This window comes from Gymnogyps californianus, chromosome 3 (genome assembly GCF_018139145.2).
Source record: "Gymnogyps californianus isolate 813 chromosome 3, ASM1813914v2, whole genome shotgun sequence".
In the NCBI taxonomy this organism is placed as follows: Eukaryota; Metazoa; Chordata; class Aves; order Accipitriformes; family Cathartidae; genus Gymnogyps; species Gymnogyps californianus.
Genome location: NC_059473.1, coordinates 112,930,665 through 112,950,905, shown reverse-complemented (window position 1 = coordinate 112,950,905; position 20,241 = coordinate 112,930,665). Strand labels below are relative to the sequence as shown.

General features: G+C 45.1%; 1 protein-coding gene across 1 annotated transcript; it reads right to left on the bottom strand.

Annotated features, from left to right (window-relative positions):
• Positions 1-315: 315 nt before the first annotated feature.
• On the bottom strand, positions 316-19,204 carry TRIB2 (tribbles pseudokinase 2). The gene is made up of 3 exons (XM_050894139.1): positions 18,600-19,204; positions 14,315-14,607; positions 316-957 (listed from the first exon to the last, which is right to left on the bottom strand). The coding sequence occupies exons 1-3, from the start codon at positions 18,867-18,869 to the stop codon at positions 489-491; spliced, it is 1,032 nt and encodes a 343-aa protein (XP_050750096.1). The 5' UTR covers positions 18,870-19,204; the 3' UTR covers positions 316-488.
• Positions 19,205-20,241: the final 1,037 nt, after the last annotated feature.

Below are 20,241 nucleotides of genomic sequence, written 5' to 3'. Positions count from 1 at the left end.
TAATCCCATTAATTATTAGACATCTGATTAAAAAAAATGTTAGCCAATTGTACTTTCCCTGAATAATGGCTGAAGTTAAATATCTAACAGTGCGATGCCAAGATGTGAGCTGAGGCAAAAAAGTTTCTATTTGTCATGAGTTACCACTATTTTTAATGGAACAGAAACAGGAGTGATACAGCTGCACCAGAATTGGCATGTGCAGTCTCCTTGGCTCCAAAAAGGTGAGAAGCTACAATTGCTCCATGCTGCCTTTTCTCCTCCAAATCAATCTAACCTGATAGCAAGCTCCCCCGCCCCCCCAATCTGTCCCCATGCTACATTTGTTATATTAGCTCCTTGTGGAGGTTCCTTCTCAATCTGAGGACCTCTGAATGTCTTTTGCTACCAAGCTAGGCTGATGCAGGATGTGATTTAACACGGTCAGGAAGGGCTCCTTCATGTGTCCATCTCCAGGTTGTGTACCTTCTGAACACCAGTCTTTGTGCTCAGTTAAAGAATGGGTCCAAGTCTTCTTCCATGTTGACATCAGGCACTAGCTGATCTGATACTTCCTTAGCACCATATCCTGAATTCAATACATTAAAATCTGTAGAAAACCATGGATGGTCCAGAATTTCCTGTGAAGTCAGCCTTTCCGATGGCTCCCGACGCAGTATGCTACGTATGAGGCATTTTGCCTTGGGGGATAGAGTTTCTGGAATGTTAAACTGCCCACGACGGATCTTGCTGAAGAGGGAACTAGGCTCAATGTCATGGAAAGGATAGCGTCCAACTAGCATGGTATAAAGCATGACACCTAGACTCCATACGTCCGCTGCTTTGCCAGAGTAGCTGCCATTTGTGTTCAAGATCTCTGGACTCACATAGGCTGGGCATCCATGCTTATCAGAAAGAGAGTCATCATTTCCTCTTAAAATATAAGCATCTTCTAGGCTTTCCAATTTCACTCTAGTCCTGCGGGCAAAAAAACCAAAACCATCAAGGTAAGCAAACATCAAAATACAAATTCCTGGCTGTTACAATTACATGGTTATAATAGTAATACTCTACAAAACTCAACAACCGCAGAAGTGCATCAGTTTAAAACCCCACTCACAGCACTTGTTACTGATAATTGATACTATCTCTTCTATACTGGTTAGAGATATTAGAAACATATGGGGAATATTGCCACACACAGCTACAAGATTTCAAATACAGTTGTGTCCAGTAAACTCATTAGTGAGGTCCTAAAAAGATAAAAGTAATTGCCATACTCATGTGTTTGGTAGATTTTACACAGACACAATTTCCAAAAGGAAACATAAACCTCAAGATTTTTTTCTGTGTTGGCTGCACTCTAATGTACCTGTGTAGGACTCGTGCCCAAATACATGCCTAGCCCTAACTAGACAAGGTTATTTTGACACCTTCACACTGATGAGCAGTTACTTGCACCTGTAATTCCACAAGGTTCAACAGGAACAAAATAGTCACTCTGACCCTAAATGATCCCTCTGACCAACCAACATTTTTCTTTATCCCAGCATTAAGGAAGAGCAACTTTAACAGATTTCAGTCTTCCTAAATAGACCTTAGGGCAAAGGGAGATCAGGTGAGCTGAACACCACCAAGATTAACAGCAAGCTTATCTGCCCCGCTGAACCAGAGCAGCTCCTCACATTGGAATGAGCAGAGAGGCTAGCAAAGGGCTTGCAGAGAGATGACAGGGATGCCTTATCTAGATTGCAAACTCCTTCTGCCTGCAAAGCCCTGTGAACTTGTCATTGTGCTGCAGTAATTATCCCCGCAAGAGAATTTTCTTCCCTCATGGATATCACATAGGAGCATAAAAAATGATGCCGAGTTGCTTGTCATAGCACTAGATGAACATAACCTTTCTTTCCTTTTAATTCTCACTGCTAGCATCTGTAACTATATTTAAAAATCTGTCCCTGTTAAAGGCATCCAAAAGGATTACCAATTACCCTTTAGACTATTTGCTAGCAGTGGTTGGTTTTGAGAGCAGAATCACTACAATGCAACAGGACTTGTCCAGTGCATCTGGATGGAAGAGTAACCTAGCAGCCATGCAGGCTTTCTTTTCAACAGCTCGGGATCGTAACTCAACTTTGGGTGTTACTGTCCTCATCCCTCAACCTCACTGGTCTGTATGATCACTCTTAGCCCTGTGTCATGGCCATGTTCCCATACCACAGACATTCACAGGCAGGGAATGAACTTCATCCCAGAAAGCAGAACTCACGTCTCTTGACTAAAGCACATCATTTAACAGGCATTAAAACAGACAAGGAGAGCCCTGTTTCTTAAATGTTTACTGAAGACAACATTGCTCGGGCTTGAGTTGCAAAAGACAGCTGGGCCAGCTCTGGCTTAGACTTGGTTCCAGGGCAGCTCAGCGCTATCTTCTTTGAACCAACAGAAGAGCATTTTACTCTGCAGAGTACTCGAGAGGCAACTGTGCCATAAACTCTCATAATGACACTTGGACCTTTTCAACAGCTAGAGACGTTTACTAGCAGAGGTGAAAGCCCCTTTGGCAATGTGCCTCGAATCAGGAAGTCATAAATACAGAATTCAGAATACCTGGCTCCCAAGCACAGTGCGTCAAGGCAGCGCCTTCTCTCCTTAAATAGGCCAGTGTTTTCTCCTCCAGTGCGGATGCTGATGGGGTTTGTGCAACACACCTGCTTCCTGGTTAATTACCCATTGCCAGCCTAACAGCACTTCTCCTGGCGATGGACAACCCCCTCATTAGCACTCAAACAATACTTTACAGCAGCAATACCTCACACAGGAAGCTGGCTGCAAGGAGAAACTTAACCACCATTATCAAGACCACAGCAATTTCCCTCTGTACACAGCTCAGACGGTCCAAAACAGGAGAGTGACCAGAGAAGAGTCCTTTCATGATGCTCAGCTTCGACAGGTTCCTGCACCTGCACAGCACAGGAACAGCAGCGAGGAGAAACGCCCAGAGAAAAAGAACACACCAAGGAGGGCAGAGAACAGAGAGGAGGAAATGAAAGGGAAGGCAGGGACATGAGTTGTGGCTCCATTTGCATTGCCCGCCTCAGTTTTTCCACAGAAAAGTACGTGTAGCAATAAAACGGTGAGGCCAGCTACGCAAACATGCATTAAGTCACTGAACTGCCAGACAGGAAAGCATCGACTCACTCCTGCTAACAGAAGCAGAACACACACACAGGGAGCGGGGCAGAGCATGCTATTTATAAACAACTTACAGGAGGGAATTCACTCCCCACACACACTCTCCTGAGATCCCAGTGTCAACAGCCCAGGGAAACGCTGTTTACTCTCCCATCCTATTTTACATTTCCGAGAGTTGCCAAAGAATTTAGAGAAACAGTTCAATACAGAAAATTTTTGGAATTCCCTAATCTCTTATTTTCTACAATGGATGCGGTACAAAACCACAAAGAGCAGACTGCAAGGTGTGTCAAAAACTTCATCTTTTTCTCCAACAGAACAAATAATTTCTTGATAATAAAACAGAAACAGCATACAAAAGCCTTATCCCTGTCTTGCTTTTCTTGCAAGGTGCTGCAGTCCGCAGCCCTCCGCGCATGCTACAGCGGGTTTTGTTTAAGCAAGCAAATGGAACAACAGCTGGCCCTTATCTGCCTGCTCCTCCGTAAGCTGTGGCCAAATGAAGCAAACACTCAAACCAGGTTTTTCATCCTGCTGAGTTGACAGGCTTTGAGGAAACAAAGGGTCCCAAATTAAACAAAAACACAACCTTCAGTCCTCCTCCTCCCTCCTCGCCAGCCCCCAAACCTTCAACCAGTAACGCCCTCGTGTATAAGGTACAAGTGGTGAAATGGCTCCTCTGCAACAAGGCGGTGCTCCAGCGCAGGTATAGCACTGGACATGCCACTCCACGCAGGTACGCACTTCCCTCGTAAACTGCAGGAGCTGCAACTCTTGAGCACGTACTGCCAGGTACATGGCCTCGGTGTGACTTTCTCCCCCTCCCAGTTACCACCAGAAGCAACTCAGGTGTTCCCATTTTCATTTTTAAGGTTGGGTGTCTTTGCAGAAGGTGACAATGCAGGTTTTCCATCCTTAGAGCGAGTAAGGGAAGGGCTTGCCGGCACAGCGGCTCGCCCACTTGGCACAGCCGGTGCACAGAAGCGCTCACGAGCTTTTGCTGCCAAGGGCCCCGGTTCAGCTCTGCCGGCGCCCCTCACCGCGAGCCAGCACCGGATCTGGGGAGACCCACTTCAGTCTGTTTTCACCAGTGACGGACGACTTCACGTACCTCAGCCTCGCATACAGAACACAATCTGTAATCATACTACAACTGGGTAATACGCAGGTGTAAATGGCAAGTTTCACTCCCCTTTTTACAGTCATTTCACATTTTTTCACGCAATCAAAAAGGAGCAGCCTGGCTCAGGAGCTGCTATTTCCCAGCACACAGCACCCCATCTCTGCGAGAAACAGCTTCCAGCTCTGGCTGGCCTTCCCTTCCTCCACATTTCAAGCATTGCCTAAAAGAGCTCTGTTTCCTGCAAGCCAGAGAGCTTTTTTTTGGGGGGGTGGAGGGGAACAGGAAAGAGGGGAGTCTAAATACACAGAAATGCAGAGACATGCTGGATGAGAAGCAATCTCTCTCTCCCCCACACACTCTCTCTCAGAGGAAGCACCAAAATCAAATATCCAGGAAAAATAAAAGCCAACAACAACAACAGACCTTCAAAATTGCAAGTAGTTTCTAGAATACAGAATCTCCACAGCAAAGGGTGGGGAGTGCATCCAACTGCAGAGTAACCGGACAACCCTAAATTTGACACTTGGCAGGCAAGGGACAGACTCAAAACCAAACACTGAGATGTGAAATCACAATCAGCTTTGAAGTGCCTCCCATCACAGAGCAGAAAAAGGACAAACAAAAATAATTCTCTTTTTTTTTTTAAAGTCACATTTCTAAAAAACTCTCATTCTCTAAAATAATTAACTCACATCAGTCAACTAAAGGACCCCCACAAGAGAAAAAAAGTTTTCCAAAAGCATCAGCATTCGAATTTGACCATTCAAATAGTTGCAACAAAATTAATCCCTAGAGTTCAAATGTAAGCTACTGCCAAAGCTGGATGAGAATCACTTTGTACACATACTGCAGGGCAACAAAGACTTTTGTCAAGGCTTACGTAATTACAGTACATAATTTCAAGTTTTAATGCAGACCCTGAATAAGCACTTGGAAAAAGAGCATTATGCATCTATCAGATCATTGATAAAACACTGCATTAGTCTAATGCATTAAAAAAAAATACAACCCTGAATCATGGCTATTTAAAAAGGGGAAGCTATTCTGCCTATGAATGCTTTCCCATTACTGGTGAATGAAACCACAGAAGTGCAATCAGAGGGCAGTAGCAGCACTCAGACGGGAAATGCGTCTTTGTCCCCATAGAAACCGTCAGGGAAACCCATGAAAAACAATACCACTCTGAATTTCTTATCAATATGCCATTCATTACTTGACTGCATTCAGACTTTGCTCTTCAGTAATGTAACAAAACCTAATCAATTAAACGTCTTCCAGAAGATTCTTCAATGCAACCTCCTGAGTTAGCACCCGTCTCTGGCAGACAGCTTTGTTGCACATCCTACACTTTTTTCAGAGTGATTCGCTTTATTCCTCCCTGCAGAGCTTAGGGGCTACTGGTGAATTGCTGTCCTGCCTTTTGACACCGAAGCCAGGGCTGTAAGAACCCAGCATTCACACTTGCTCTCCAAAAGTAAACACAATTTCCATACCAAAATCAGTGGAATTATTCAGAGGGCTCTAAGCTCATAAGGCAGGAGAAAAAAAAAAAATCTGGAACATTTAAAGCAGAAATTCTGACTGGAAGTCTGAGTGTTTCAGAGGAAAATATCTCCGCTGCAGTGAATAAACAGTCAGTAGTAAAGGAGCCCATGCCTAAATCAATGAAAGCAGTTGCTTCTAGTCCGTCCCTGAAGCCATCTGTATGGGAAATAACACCTGAACCACAGCTGAGCCACCATTACCATTTTGGAAACCCTAACTGCAGACCAGACCCACGATTTTAGTGCAGCATCATCCCCCAGACGACAGCCAGATCACCTGCTTTGGGAGAAGACAGAAGAAGCCATCCTGCTATGGACACTCCAGGTACACCAACCACTTGCTATTCAGGCTGGGTCAAAATTAGACGATCCAGCTTTACAGATTCTATATAGCAGCCTCGTGCCTCCAGAGATCAGAAAACAACCATCATCGCCATCTGAACTGCCATTTTATTAATATGACTGCAGGTAAATATAAAATGGCAACTTCTAAAGGGAAGAGGTGCCTCACAATATTCCCCCCTACACAGAAAAAATGAAGGCACCCAAGCAACGCTATCTCATATTTCAACATTACTCTGACTGAGGCCAGGGAAAGCCTTTCCCTAGGTAGAGGCACTCAAGCCATCAACTGCCCAGTAGATCAGGGATTGCTCCTATGTGGCCAATAATTCACAGGTCATTTAATCAAGGTCAGTTGCTAGCACCCCATCACAAAGACAGGCAAGCATGAATGCAATCAGGCCATTAGAGTCACAAAGAGGAGAAAAAAATAAAAGGGAAGCTCAACATTGGAAACAGTTATCTTTTGCTAATTGATTTTTTTAACTAAGGGAATCTCTCCTAAATAATGCAGAAGTAGGCTGCTGTCGCGCAGACAGTGAGATGGGGAAGGCAGCGAACGAAACCCCGTGCAGATGATTTGCAGCTTGGTGCAAAGACTCATTCTGAACTCAGAACTACCCCATCTCCTCCGGGGGCGGTGAGGCACATGGGATCAGAGGGGAAATGTTATGCCATTAATTTAAATCCTGCTTCTTTCACCATAAGATCCCTTCCAGTGCGTAACAGCACACAGCCTGGGAGTTCACCACACAACATCCTACACAACTTCAGGGGAAAAAAAAAAAAAAAACAAACCCTGCACAAAGGCTGTCAGACAAACTGTCTCTTGCATAATGAAAGAGGCTCAAGGATCTGTTTCAAAAGAGAACTGGGACTTGCAGCCAGCACAGGTTTACAGGATGAACCTTGTTCCTAAGGGAAGGTTCCCTCACTGGTACTTCCGCAGAATGAGGAAGCCTCTAAAAATTACATATGCCCCACCCTTCCTCCGAAGGGATGCTACCAGCACACTCAGCCCTGCCCCGCACCCCCTTCGTGACGTGCAGGGCCTAGCAACTTGGGGCTTTGAACTTGTTTTAAGCTGGCTTTTTTCCTACAGAATTCCACTTAAAAAAATGCTCTGAGACCACCCCCTCGCACACCTCCAGGGAGGGCTGGGGCCCCAAAGACCTCAGCTTTACAACACTCAAATAGCATTGCTGGCCTGTATGCCATATACTTAGTTTCTTCCATGCCCGTATTGCCTAAGGGGACAACACGTTCCCCAAAAAGTAGGTAGGTAGGTAGCAATGTGCGTGTTGGGCTGTGGGCTCTGAAATCCAATGCAGACCCTTCCATGGAGGGGCTCGATTACAAGACTGTGAGGAGTCCATTATTTGATAAGTATCTGGCTCAGGGCAGCTACTTTACCTCACTTTTATCTTTTTACATCCCATTGAAGGTCAGTTTTAAAAGGCTCTGCTGTCAACTGTATGCTGCGTTCACCATCTTTTCTAGGTCTTTTCATACAATGCATGGTAAAGCTCCACAGGGAAAGGAGACCAAAATTTTATTTTGTTAACATAACTGCATGTCGTGAAAAAAGCCCTACACTTTCTGAGCCTGCAGTGGATGCTCTGCACCTCTAAGATAAAGCAGGGCCATTATTTCACAACCCCACTGGAAACCTTTTGCTTAGATGTGTGTAAACCTGTCTCCAAGCAATATACATCTACCAAAAAGCAGGTGCTTAAGACTAAATACGCCCCAGGTTGGCTCCTGTTTACAATCTCCACCCTTCCTCTCCCTCCCAAGCCTGAAGTAATCTCACAGTGTGATAATAAGGACAAATAGAAGAAAAGGCAGCAGAAGAATTTCACTATGACAGTCCACCACAGCTGCCGCTAGCTGGGCTCCCTGCCTCCCCTGCTCACCCCCAGCACGGATGTCTGCAGATGTCCTCAGTCTCCGCTCAAAAGTCAACATCGACTGTTTTGCACTAAGTCTATGGATGGAGGTTGTCAAGTCTTTCAAAATGACCAGCTGTTGAATTCTTAATGCAAGATGTCTCAAGAGACATCTACTTCCAGGGACTCCAAAGCACCTACCATCGGAGAGATCAATCCTGTGACCGGCATCCCATGACAGGCACTCAACCATGCCAACCATGTCTGGCATTACAGCCAACACGTAACACAGCGTTCAGCCAGAGGCACCTCTTGGGAAGTCAGACAGCATGGCTGGGGAGGCCAGGCAGGACATGGGGACAACCTGCAGCCGTACAGCCCAACTAAAGGCAGGCCTCCAAGCAGGGGTCCCCTCCTGCTCCAAGCATGGCACGGGGCTGCACCTCAACACCACCCTTCAGCAGAGCTAGTACATGAGGCTGCAAAGGGGAAAAGACTGAAGAAAGAGTGAAGAAGAAAAGATACAGGTCCTACTATGAGTCAAATACCAAAAGATAGCACAGTCCAAGGGTAAAACCTTCTGCAAACTCCAGAGTTGGGTACTACAGCAAAGGCTCTCACCATTCATGGTGTCACTGAAGGGCCCTGAGCTGACTCAAGGTCCACTGGAGCTCCCGTTCTCATCCTGGGGCCAGCCAGCAGCCAACTTTTCCCTGGCTTTTGCTTTCATTTATGACCTTAGGCACAGCACTTAACCTCTATGACTATGCCCTCGGGAGGAGATTCAAGCACTTCACAGGGCTGGTGTGACATTCGACATCTGCAGACAGCCTCCCGCGCCCCGCTGGGAAGGGTACGGCATACCCAACAAATCCAAAGTGCGTTGCTCGCAGAACACCAGGAGAAAACAGAGGCTTAGTAACCAAACCACATGAAAGCAAAAGGGAGCGTGCACGCTTCTGTGGAAAACAGTTGTGCAACTGCTTCACCCTCTATCCTAAGTTTCACAGCAGAGATTTGCTGTCTCTGAAGAAATTTGCCTGCCTCCCCATATTCTAGGAATAATAATTTCTGGGTTGAAATCTGACCTCTGATTCTCCACTATTGAAGAAGTTACACTCTTTGGTCCTGTGGCTCCATTCAGGGTAATGTGAAGTGCTTAAATGATAAAACAGATGAAGACTGGTTTTATTCCTAAATCTTCTGGTATTTAAAGAGCACTCCTACTTTCTTTGATTTTCTCCCACTTTAGGACTCTCCTTCTAGGACTTAGGGAAAGTGTTAACTTACCTGTTCTCTATGGAATTTTAAGTAAAAAATGCAAGTTCTAACACCATAGGGAAAAAGCGGCTGACCGCATTACAATTTGACAAATGCTGGGGAGGAAACTTACTACTAACTATAAGAAAATGAAAGGTCTACTTGGAAAAAGGTCGGTATACGCATTCTGTATTTTTTTGTGGGATCAGGTTTGTATCACTAGGATTGCAAACAACATAACTAGGTCACCTTAAAGCATCATCCACTCAAAGCTGAGAAATTCTAAAAAAAATTCTGAAAAAAAGAAAAAAACATTCTAACAGCACCAAATAAATATGTTATGCTAACACAGGCTTTCTAAATTAGTGTATTGTACTGGTTGCATCCCCCTGGCACAGAGCAAAAAGTGTCAAATTCTATTTATTTTTATTGAATCCCACCTGCCTCATATTGACTCAAAAATACAGGAAAATTACAATATCTAAATACCAAAATTATTTTAATTTTCCCTTCAACAAGTATGATGCCTGTACAAGGTCTTTAAGCTTCAAATATTACGACAGCTAATATTTTAATATAATTAAAGGCTTAAAAACGCACTAAAGAAATTAATAATTCCCTGACAACAGAAATGCTCTTGTATTAAGAAAACCATTGGAACAACCAACACAGAAATGCTTGATTTAATTCTGAGATCTTTGAGGTGGCTCTTTCTCAAAGCATCTGCTATATATCAGACTGATGAACTGCTTTATTAGCTATATACTGTGAACAGTGGTTTGTTTTTTTTTTTTTTTTTAGCACAACCCAAAAAGCCCTGCCCATTCTGCAACATCGTTATGGGACGCCAGCTAGGAGAAGGGCACAGTCACTCTGCCCAAGGGCCTGCTACAAGGCCAGGCTGTACAAGAAAAACTGTAAATACCATGACATGAACATAGCAAAAATAATCAAAAGCAAGAGCCCCACAACATCGACATTGACCTGGCTTAATATCCAGGACAAGAAAAAATTACCAACATGGATGGAAGCAGAAAATATAAAAAAACACGTTTTACCTTAATGCATCTCCACTGTTTTGGATTCAAGTTTTATTTAGAAGTTCAAGGACCCAATTTTTAAAGTATTCAAGAATCTTATAGGTACTTTAGAAAGTCCGGTAAGACCCAGCGTGTCAAGTCAGTGTTGTTTTCCATATTTTCAGTGCTCTGAAACTCCCTGCCCTCATTTAATGGATGTGCTGCTGCTTGCTAACCCAGTCTTACAAAACATTTCCAGTCATGCTGTAACGTCTTAGAAGTTCTGTTTCATGAAGATCAGCTGCAGGTTTAAGGAGCTTAACTCTGAAATTTCAATACTACAAGACTGGCTATTTCACCTATGGTTTACAAATGAAACCACAGACACACCTCCCCACAAAAAACACAAACCCCCAACCTTCTTTTATACAAAACAAACACCATAAAGACCTAAGGTGCTTTGCAAAAGCACACATCATTTTCATGGAATGCAATTTACCATATCTTCAAAATTTCTGCAGTTCAGGATTAAAAGAAGCTATAGATAAAGTACCTTGAAACACAGACAAATTGTTTTTGTTTCCACACTGTGGAATTTTGGATTTCATTTTAAGTGCTGATGTACTTACACACACGCAGTAGTAAAACGTAACAGTCTTACTAATCACAGTCTACCTTTGATTTAGCACATCAAGAGAAGGTCACTAGTAAGATTAGGACTGCTACAAAATGCTCAGCACTACCAGCCTCCAACGTCACTTTTTTCCACCTTCTTACCTCCCGGTTCATTACAGACATCCCAAGGCACTGCAATTTGCAACATCCAAATAACATGCATTTTTAGCAGTGACATCAGTAGGAGCAAAGAGCACTCATGACGCTGCTAGATCAGGAGCCTGAATCTTTGCAAATTCCAGCTGTAATTTAGATAATGGGAATGGGGTGGAAAGAGTTTCAATGCTGTATGCACCCGTCTGCAAAACACCAGGAGCTCTGATTTCATATCGAACTACCAGGATATCATTAGGATCAATGGAAGGAGTATGTACTAAGAAATGCTTTAATTGATTTTCTTTTTTAAACGAATGGAACTGCTTCCATATATCCTTCACATTCTTTCTGGCTCCTCCAGTCTGGCAGCTCTCAGCTAAGAACAGGCAAGTATCTTACTAAAAAAAAAAATAAAAGCAGCAAGTTTTCCATTCATGTGTTGCCTGCATGCTGGATTTCCCATCTTTTCTTCTACCAAAATAAAAGCTGTGAGAGTCTTCAAAAAGAGAAAGTTTCAAAGTAGTAGGTATTAAAGGTGAACTGCAGAAAAACAGACATGAAGAAATAGTTAGGAAAAGAACTACTAAGGAAGAGCTCCACTGAAGAACAGGCAACACGCAGCAGCACAGTTCACACGCATTTCTCAAAACATCATTTTCATCTCTTTTCTTCCTCCTTGGTTCGTTACTGGTATCAAAGAGCAATAGATCGTGCAGCACCCATCTCCCAGGCACTGCCGCCGACGGCAGCTTCTGAAAGGCAGGCTGCTCAGCACGCGGGCATCCTCACCAGCACCAGCAGCCTCAGGGAAACGTGAGCTTGGAGGGGTGCAAGCAACACACAAACACTGCCATGAACCCGGAAGGACCAGGAAGATTTTTCAGCCTAAATATAGCAGCAGATTGAAAGTGATGACTGAATACAGTCTGATGATCAGAGTATGTGAAAAAAGACAGTCACTGTTTGGTTCTATTTCTATCCCACACTATTTCATCTCTGTTTATTTAGCAGAGAAAGGATTACAATACCTCTCTACTTACAAACCAACATTACATCCAGAAGGAAACCACATTATGATTATCTTAAAAATAACCAGCAAGTCCTATTTGACCTTTAAAGTGAATTATTGTATAATTAGAAGACACTGTTCAAAACTGAGTAACTGTGTGATTTTGCAGACGACAGTTAGGTTAAAAACATTCATAAAAGCAAACACTGCTATTATAGTATGCACCACTCTTCTTGGGTGGCTAAAGGATTTGGCCCTGTGCCTTGTGTTGCATTCAGTTCCTAGTAAGCGGCAGGGTAGGAGTTCAAAAGTATTCAGCACAGGCCCACGTCTGCTCCCACTGCACTGCCCTGAGCTCACGCTGCCTTTGCTTGGAGCAGCTTTTCCAAGTCCTGTCCTTCATGCAAAACCACACAAGTTTACATATATCCCCAGGAAAAAAAATCCATTGTAACATTAGGACGTTATCAGCTACAACAGAAAACAATCTCACCCTCAACTACGTTGTACAAGTTTCCTTCTTATCTGCATCAAAGGTGCTATAATGGTGTTTGATTCTTAAACTCGGAGTAAAAGTTGTGAATGTGCAGTTTACATCTATCTGCTTTGCATTTCTCTCTGAATGGACATTAAGCTAGTTTCATTTTAGGCTTTTTTATTTAAAGAGGAGGAAAGGGTAATCATATATATTGGGGCTGCAGTAGAAAAATAAGGAATAGCTATTTGCCTTGCAGAGAATTGCCTGAACTGAATTAAGAAGTGAAAATATTTCTTTTATTTTTCAGTTTGTAAAGAAATTAAAAGGAGAAGTTTATTTTGCAAAACTCAGCTTGTAATAAAATTTAAGTAGAGAATATTTAAACAGGCTAGATGCTTGTCATTTTTATTTTAAGGCCAGGAACTTCTCTTTCCTGACTGAACTGTGTATTTTTTTTTTCCTAATTCTCAGATGATGGACTTACTGAGCCTGTAGAAAACTTATGTGCCTCGGCTGTTGCTTATAACTTCACCAAACAGCCCCAAATGGAATTGATATGCACTGGTTATTTTTAACAAAGCTCTCCAGAACATCAATTTCACTCTGCAACAGTTTGAACAAGCTTTCAGACAATTTATAGGATTTAACTAAAAGGGAAAAACATCTCCCCATCCTCTTCCAAGATACGAAGAAGCACAAAGGCAGGCTCTGCCCCCATTTAGTTGCATTTTTTTCGTAATGGTCATCTTCCAATTTAATCCCTCTGTGGAAGCCTGACATTACTCTGGCAGTGTTTATTACTCTGGTGCCTTACACAGAAGTTGCAAGCGAATACATGATGTAACATAAAGAAAACTGGTAACCACAAGGAAAGAGATACGAAGTTTCCACAGGTACGACAGTATAGCTGTAGCTCAGCATCAGAAATAGCACTTCAACAATATACCCAGAGCATCCAGCATTATTTCTCTCCCTGTCTTCCCATACTCCTTCCCCAGATGATTTACCAGCCAATTATTGAGAGGAGGGTGTGCAGGGAGGAGATTAAAAAAAAGGTAGTTCCCCAAGTACCACAACAGCTCTGATACTAAAAACAAGCACCCACACAGCAAGGTAGTTCTAGTCTTAGTATGATTAGTGACCACATAATACTCTCAGAAGCAGCCTCCACACCCTTCCAGCATGGAAAACAAGAAACTGTCCTGAAAGCAGTCCTTCAAAGCACTGGTGGCCCTTCCCTGCAACCTATGTCAGCATTAACCACTTGGCTGTTCTTCCTCTTCATGCCTCCTCACTGGAATGAGTCATGTCAGTCCCCAACCCTCTAACATACTGGATCTTTTGCTCCTTTCCTCTTTTAACACCAGCAGCATTTACAATAGCGGAGCTCTTACACCAGACATCTATGCAGAGCCTTCCTCCAGGAGACATCCCCCCCTCAGGAAGGAGGGTGCTCCTCTAGGTGCAGATACAGAGGCCAGGCACAGATGCAAACGGCACTCTATACTTACTTTACTCCAAAGCCTAAGCCAGAAGGTAAAATGGCACATCCATCCCATGATCAGGTTGCAGAGGAAGATAAAGAAAGTGTAACACCTTGTGTACCACAAACGAATGGTACGGTGACAACAAAGGGCACAGCGTCCTGTAACTCTGAATATCTGACCTCAGGCACCCCCACCTGTAAAGTAAAGGAGACTCTTACCTTTCTTCATCCTTGAAAATAAACTTTCGCAGCTTGAGATCTCGCAGTACCAGTCCACCATCATGGCAGTGTGCAACAGCGGAAGCTATTTGATAGAAGAGTTTGGCTGCCTCCTCTTCTTTAAGCTTCTTGCAGGTACGAACAAACGAATGCATGTCCCCATAGCTCCTTTCAAAGAACACATACGCTTTTGTCTCCCCAAGAATTATTTCAGTAATTTGGTTGATATTTTTATGCGCAGGCAGACAAAAACATGGTGCTAATAACTCCTGGTAGCAGCCAATATCAAACACCTGCAGGAACAATGACAGTAAAGCCAGGGTTAGCGACACGAAGGACAGTGAAGTTATGGTGCATCTAATTCTGTTAACAGAACCATCTCTAAGTACAATTTATGCTACTGCTGAAGCTGCACCGATGTAAACAGGATGTCACAAGCTCACGGCACTGAGGACAAGACAAAACAGACTATACAACCCCACACAGAAGATACGCGTAACCTTGACAGGAAAGGCTAGTCTTCAAAACTTGTAGCAAGAATAGTTTCATTAGCTAATAGCTGATCAAATTTAGAATGTAATCTGAACGAAGCTGTGAAGACCAGAGACATATAAGGGCAGTACTTGGAAGGAAACATGTTTATCTTCTATTTTCCATCCAAATAAACTCATAGAGAACACAGCCAGTAGCCTGTTATTGAGAGAAGCTGTCATATTAAATCCACCCTGATACACATACCTCTCTCTTGATTTTATTAACCCATTAAAGCCTTAAGGATTTTCAGGTTTAAAATATCATCTATTGCTATTCACATTTACTTCCTGCCTTTCTTTCATCTCTGACAAACAGCAAAGTCACTTTCACTTTCAAAGTCTCAGTTTTACAATGGCTGTTTATAAGATCAGAAGGACAACCCGGGAAATAGCCCTGCCTGTTGGAGTGCAGACAAACATCCTTCAAAAGGCAAAGACAAAACCACCCTGAACTCTCTGCATTTCAATCAAGTGCTCCATTAAAAGCAAAGTGTCCCTCTACTAGTAAGTATGTTATCACTGATCTTATGAATGAGCTGTAAGAATTAAAAAGGCTGCTGGGAAACCTAAATATAAAAAGTTACTATAATCTAGTGATGACGAATGAATCAGTATTTGAGTCAATTGAGAAATGCCCACATTACAAGAAAAAGAAAGACTTCATTGAGAATAACAGGAGTCAGTGTGCTAAAAGAGAGTATGAGCAAAGTATTGATAGGAGTGATTTTTATTTTTAATTATACCTGCTCCAGAGGTACTACAAAGCAAGGGATAAGCACTTCCACCAGCATAAAACCTCGATTAATATGTAACTTACTCTTGGGTGTTTTGTTACTTTGGTAAAAAGAATTTAAGGTAGTCATGTGTCATTCTAACTGAACATAAAAATGAAGAACTGGTACAGGTCTCTAACCAACTGGTTTAAACTGCAATTGTTTTTCTTCTTTTTGTATTCTAGTATTTGTATTCCAATAGCAGGTATTTGTATCCTCTCCGAGAAGCAAATCTCCGTGCTTTCTTTGAAGCTTTAAAAAGCTTTCAAAACTGAGATACACAGTTCAATCAAAATTTACCTGAGGCTTCAAAACCTGAGTCATTTAACGCTTCAGAGTGCAATCCTAACAAACTCCTTCTGCAGAAAAGGACCCAAAGGTCAAGAAACTGGGACACCCCCTCCTCACACACCTCTGTCTCCCCCCACCCCATACCTGTGCTGCTATACTCTGGCACATGCAAAAACAACCTTAAAGGCAGACTGCCAAACAGATCCAACACATTTTACAGGGGGCAGATTAGCACTGAGGCGTTCTGGTGACATGGTGCGCCAGGGAAGCAGAACCGGGGTGGGGCGGGGGTGTTGCTAAAATCCCTGGTGTGTAATTCATTCCAGAGGAGAATTCATTGACATTTGGATCTCAAAACTCATAACTACTATATTGTAAGTGAATGGCTCTTCTACAAAGTGGCTGCTATAAAATAAAATTTAAGCAGGAACATTCATGTAGCTCAAACCCTCACGTGAAAAAAAGCCTTTCCAGAATTCTCTCCTAACCAGATCATCCTGATATAAATCAGTTACATTTTGTGGTTCTCAGACATGTTAAATAAGTAGGTCTGGATATGTACCAGTACTATGTTTGAAAGGGGAGAGATGAGAAGTGCTATCATACTGCTACTGTCTAGAATACCTTTTATAAAGGGCTTCTTTGTACCCCAGCTTTTAAGATCCCTGGCCTCAATTCAGCAAATGTCCAATAAGCTGCAGTTTGATTTAGTTCTCGCTGGGAATTGGAAGAGAGAAGTTACCATTGTTTAGATGCCACAGAGCCTTGAAGCAAATAGCGGCATCTGTACAGTCAGTGGGTGCAGCCAAATGAATCTTGAGAATCATCAGTATGTGTCTGTTATCCAAACCAATGTTTCTGCAAGCAATCTCTAAGAGCATCTTCAATAAGATACCAGATAGCAGGTCTCTTAGCCGGAAGGCTACTTGACAAATAGTAGTCATGATACTGCAGGCATTTTAAAGCACGCATTAAATTGAGTTCAGGACTGACAACTGCGTATTCACAAACTAGCAATTCAGGCTAAGATCGCATTTTTGGAGCACAGCTAGAAGTAGTGCATTGCACATATGGAAAAACTGATACTATTCAAATGTCAGGATCAGCTCAAAAACATACAGCTTAAAGGGAAGGAAAAAAAATAAAGTCCACTCTTTGTGAGCTGCAGTTATGCTGTTCATACTGTTATCAAAACAGTGCCTTAATCCTGCAAACCAAACAGGAAACAAAGAAGAGCATAGCCCCCGCTTTACTACTTGCTATGCAAGTTCACCTATAATTTCATGCAGAGCAGCAGCTTTGTGGGCTCTGTTTATTTCATGAAAAGATGCCAATGTCCTAGAGTGCAGCACTGTACTACTGCACCGAGCAGGGCTTTCATTCTAGAAATTCTCATGTTCTGTTTCAGTTTAGTAACAAAGCATTCAGTTCAGCATTCATTAGTCCTTGCAAAGTCACGGGCCCTTTTTTCCCCTAAATAATCACACAAAGTCCTAGGTTGCCTTAACATCAGGTTTTATAACTCAATCAGTAAGCATATTTAAATTGCCCTCTGAACTCAAATCTTTACAAACAGCAAACAGGAGCAACTATTTTCACTTCCCTGCTACAGGCTAGTCCATAACTTCTTATGAATCAAGTATGAGAAAGTATGAAACAGTCAGCAACACTATCATTAATCCCTGGAATACAAATAAGCTATAACATGTCTACTTTTCCGTTCTGCAGTTAGTTGGACACTAGAAATTTGCCCAAGATAGCCAAATGGCACAATTCCATATTTTGGGAACAATACAAACACTGCAGCGTGTGTTGCAAGGTTGCAATTTGCTACGTAGTTATAAAAACTACTACTGGGTACTGCCTCAGTTTGCTGGGCATAAGTCTGGCTCACTACAGACAATGAGAATCACAATTTAGGAACAAAGGAAAATATTCCCTCAGCCCGAAAAGAGAAAAACATCCCTCCACAGATGTGCACGCATGTGGGTTTCTTTTTCCCACAGCTCACCTTTGAATAGTAGGAACAAATTGGGAGGAGGCAGAGAAAAGCAGGCAGGCTACAAAGAGTGGGATAGCTATTTTGTCTGCTCTTCTAAAAACCGTAGGTGTGCAGGTTTTATTCTTGCTCAGTTGTGCAATGGGGGAGGATGCTGTTTGCAAACAACCTCCACGGTGAGGGAGCTCAGGCTGATTAATTCGATGTGGATTTTTTTAAAATCACTTTTAAGACAAAGCTGATGGCAATCTTCCCCCCTGCTTCTCCATCCTCTTCCGTACCCCAACTCACAGAACAAGGGACAGGAAAAATCGAGGAAGCCAGCAGGTCCCAACACCTTAAAATTAGCAGGGGATTCCCTACTCCATTTTGAAAAGTGAGAGTGGGGAAGATGAGGCTTTCTCCTGAACTGAACTCACGTTAAGACCTACTTAAAGGACGGCTCTTTCCAGAACAATATCCCCCGGGTAGGAGGCAGAACTGGCTCCGGGCCACCGCTATAACGTGGCCATTGTCTAGAGAGAGGGAAAAGTTACAGGATGCGCCTTTAATCCTGTCTCCCTGCCTTTTGTTTCTCAACTGTTTAATAATTGAGCTACACGACAGCGCTCGGCCCTCCTGCAAGACACGGGAAACCAACACGCGACAGCAGGCTAACCCAGGGGGAGAACAAGGAGGAGAGGTATTACCTTGCAAACCAGCTCCTCGCCACTGTGCAGATGTACGGCTCGGAAAACGTGGTCTCCCTCGAGAGGCTCCAACAATAAGTATTTCCCGATGCAAGAAACGCAATGCGACAAGTTCGGGGTCTCCGGCGGGCTCGGCGAGCCTAGATTCGGGCTAAAACTCTGGCTTGGCTCGATGGACCGTATGGACGAGAGCTCCTCAAAATCCTGGGTTTTATTCCGCGGTCTCCCATATCGTGCTATCGTGATAGGGGTTGACCTTTGTATGTTCATGAGTATGGAGAAGACCAGCCGAGACGCTGCACCGGAGCCCTGGCGTGGAGCGCGGTCCCTCGCCCGTCCAGCTGCGGCTGCCTTTGTGTGGCGGGGGGGGCGGGAGCGGGAGCGCGGCGGCGGCGGGCGACCAGCCTCAGCGCCGCGTCCTGGGCACAGGGAGAGAGCGCTCAGCCCGCGGCCCTTTGTTCCCGCCGGCGGCCGGGCGCGGAGCGGAGCGGCGCGGAACAGCGCGGCGGCAGCGGCGGCGGCGGGGCAGCGGCGCCCGGTGCCTGGGGGGGCGGCGGCGGCGCGGGGCGCGGAGCGGCGCGGCCGGGCCTCGGCGGCCGCCGCTCCCGCGGGGCGCGCAGCGCGGGCGAAAACAAAAGGTTAGGTAACGCGCGGCGCGCAGCGGGGATCGTCCTTTCTCTCTCCTACGGCGAGGCAGAGCCGCGCTGCCGCGGCCGGGCTGTAGATGGCGTGTGAGCCTCGCCGCTGGCGCCCGCGGCGCTCCGAGAATGCCCCGCGAAATAGCGAGGGAGCATTTAACTTGGAGCGGGCAGCGGCCGGGCCGACAAAAGAGCGCTCGGCGCGGCGGGAGGCTCGGCGGAGCCGCCCCGGCGGATGGGGCCGCGCACCGGCGGCAGCCGCGCGGGCACGGGGAAGAGCAGCGGAACGCGGGGCAGCGCGCACCGCTCCGCGCCGGCGAAGAGAAACGTGCTGTCGTTGTCGCGGCCGCCTCGACGGAACAAAAAGTGCAACCACGGGCGAGGGAAGAGGAACGCTTTCACGTTTCCACTGCACAGCGGGATTTTTGTTGGGCGGCTCGTTGCCTTCGCGGCGTTTTAATGTAGTTCACGCACAAAGAAAAGAAAAACCAGCACGGCGAGAAGGGGGCTCTGACTTCTTACTGCAGGGGCTGGAAGGGCAAAAAGCGAAAGGCCGGGACTGGGGAATAAATTGGAATCGTTTAAAAAAAAAAAAATGCAGGGAGCGGATTTTGAGTCCTTTTTTTTTTTTTTTTTCCTCTTCCTTGGGGGCAGGACAAGGGCGAGGACAGGGATGGCCGCGCCGCTCCCCTTCAGCAAGGCATCGTCTCCCCCCGGCGTATTAATAGCTACTTACGTGGCGGGGACGCTGGCTGCCTCCGTGCCTCGCTGCCGGCCGCCGCACGCCCGCACGGTGCCCAGCGCGCAGGCTGACTGCCCCGCCGCCGCCGCACGCCCCGGCCCGGCCCGGCCCGGCCCGGCCCCGCCGCCCACCGCGCCGCGCCCCGCCCCGGCCGCCCGCCCGCCCGCCCCGCCCCGCCCCGCCCCGGCCACCCGCCGCCTCCCCCCGCCGCCAGCCGCGCACGGGGTAAACAAGGTGAGTCGTCCTTCCGCAGCCCTGCCGG

Bases quoted from the DNA above. Each gene is read 5' to 3' on its own strand.
- TRIB2 (XM_050894139.1), bottom strand. From the start codon at position 18,869: ATGAACATACAAAGGTCAACCCCTATCACGATAGCACGATATGGGAGA. The intron at 14,608-18,599 runs GTAATACCTCTC...TTGTTCCTGCAG, and splicing joins GCGAGGAGCTGGTTTGCAAG to GTGTTTGATATTGGCTGCTA. The intron at 958-14,314 runs GTAAGAGTCTCC...TTTTGCCCGCAG, and splicing joins ATTTTCAAGGATGAAGAAAG to GACTAGAGTGAAATTGGAAA.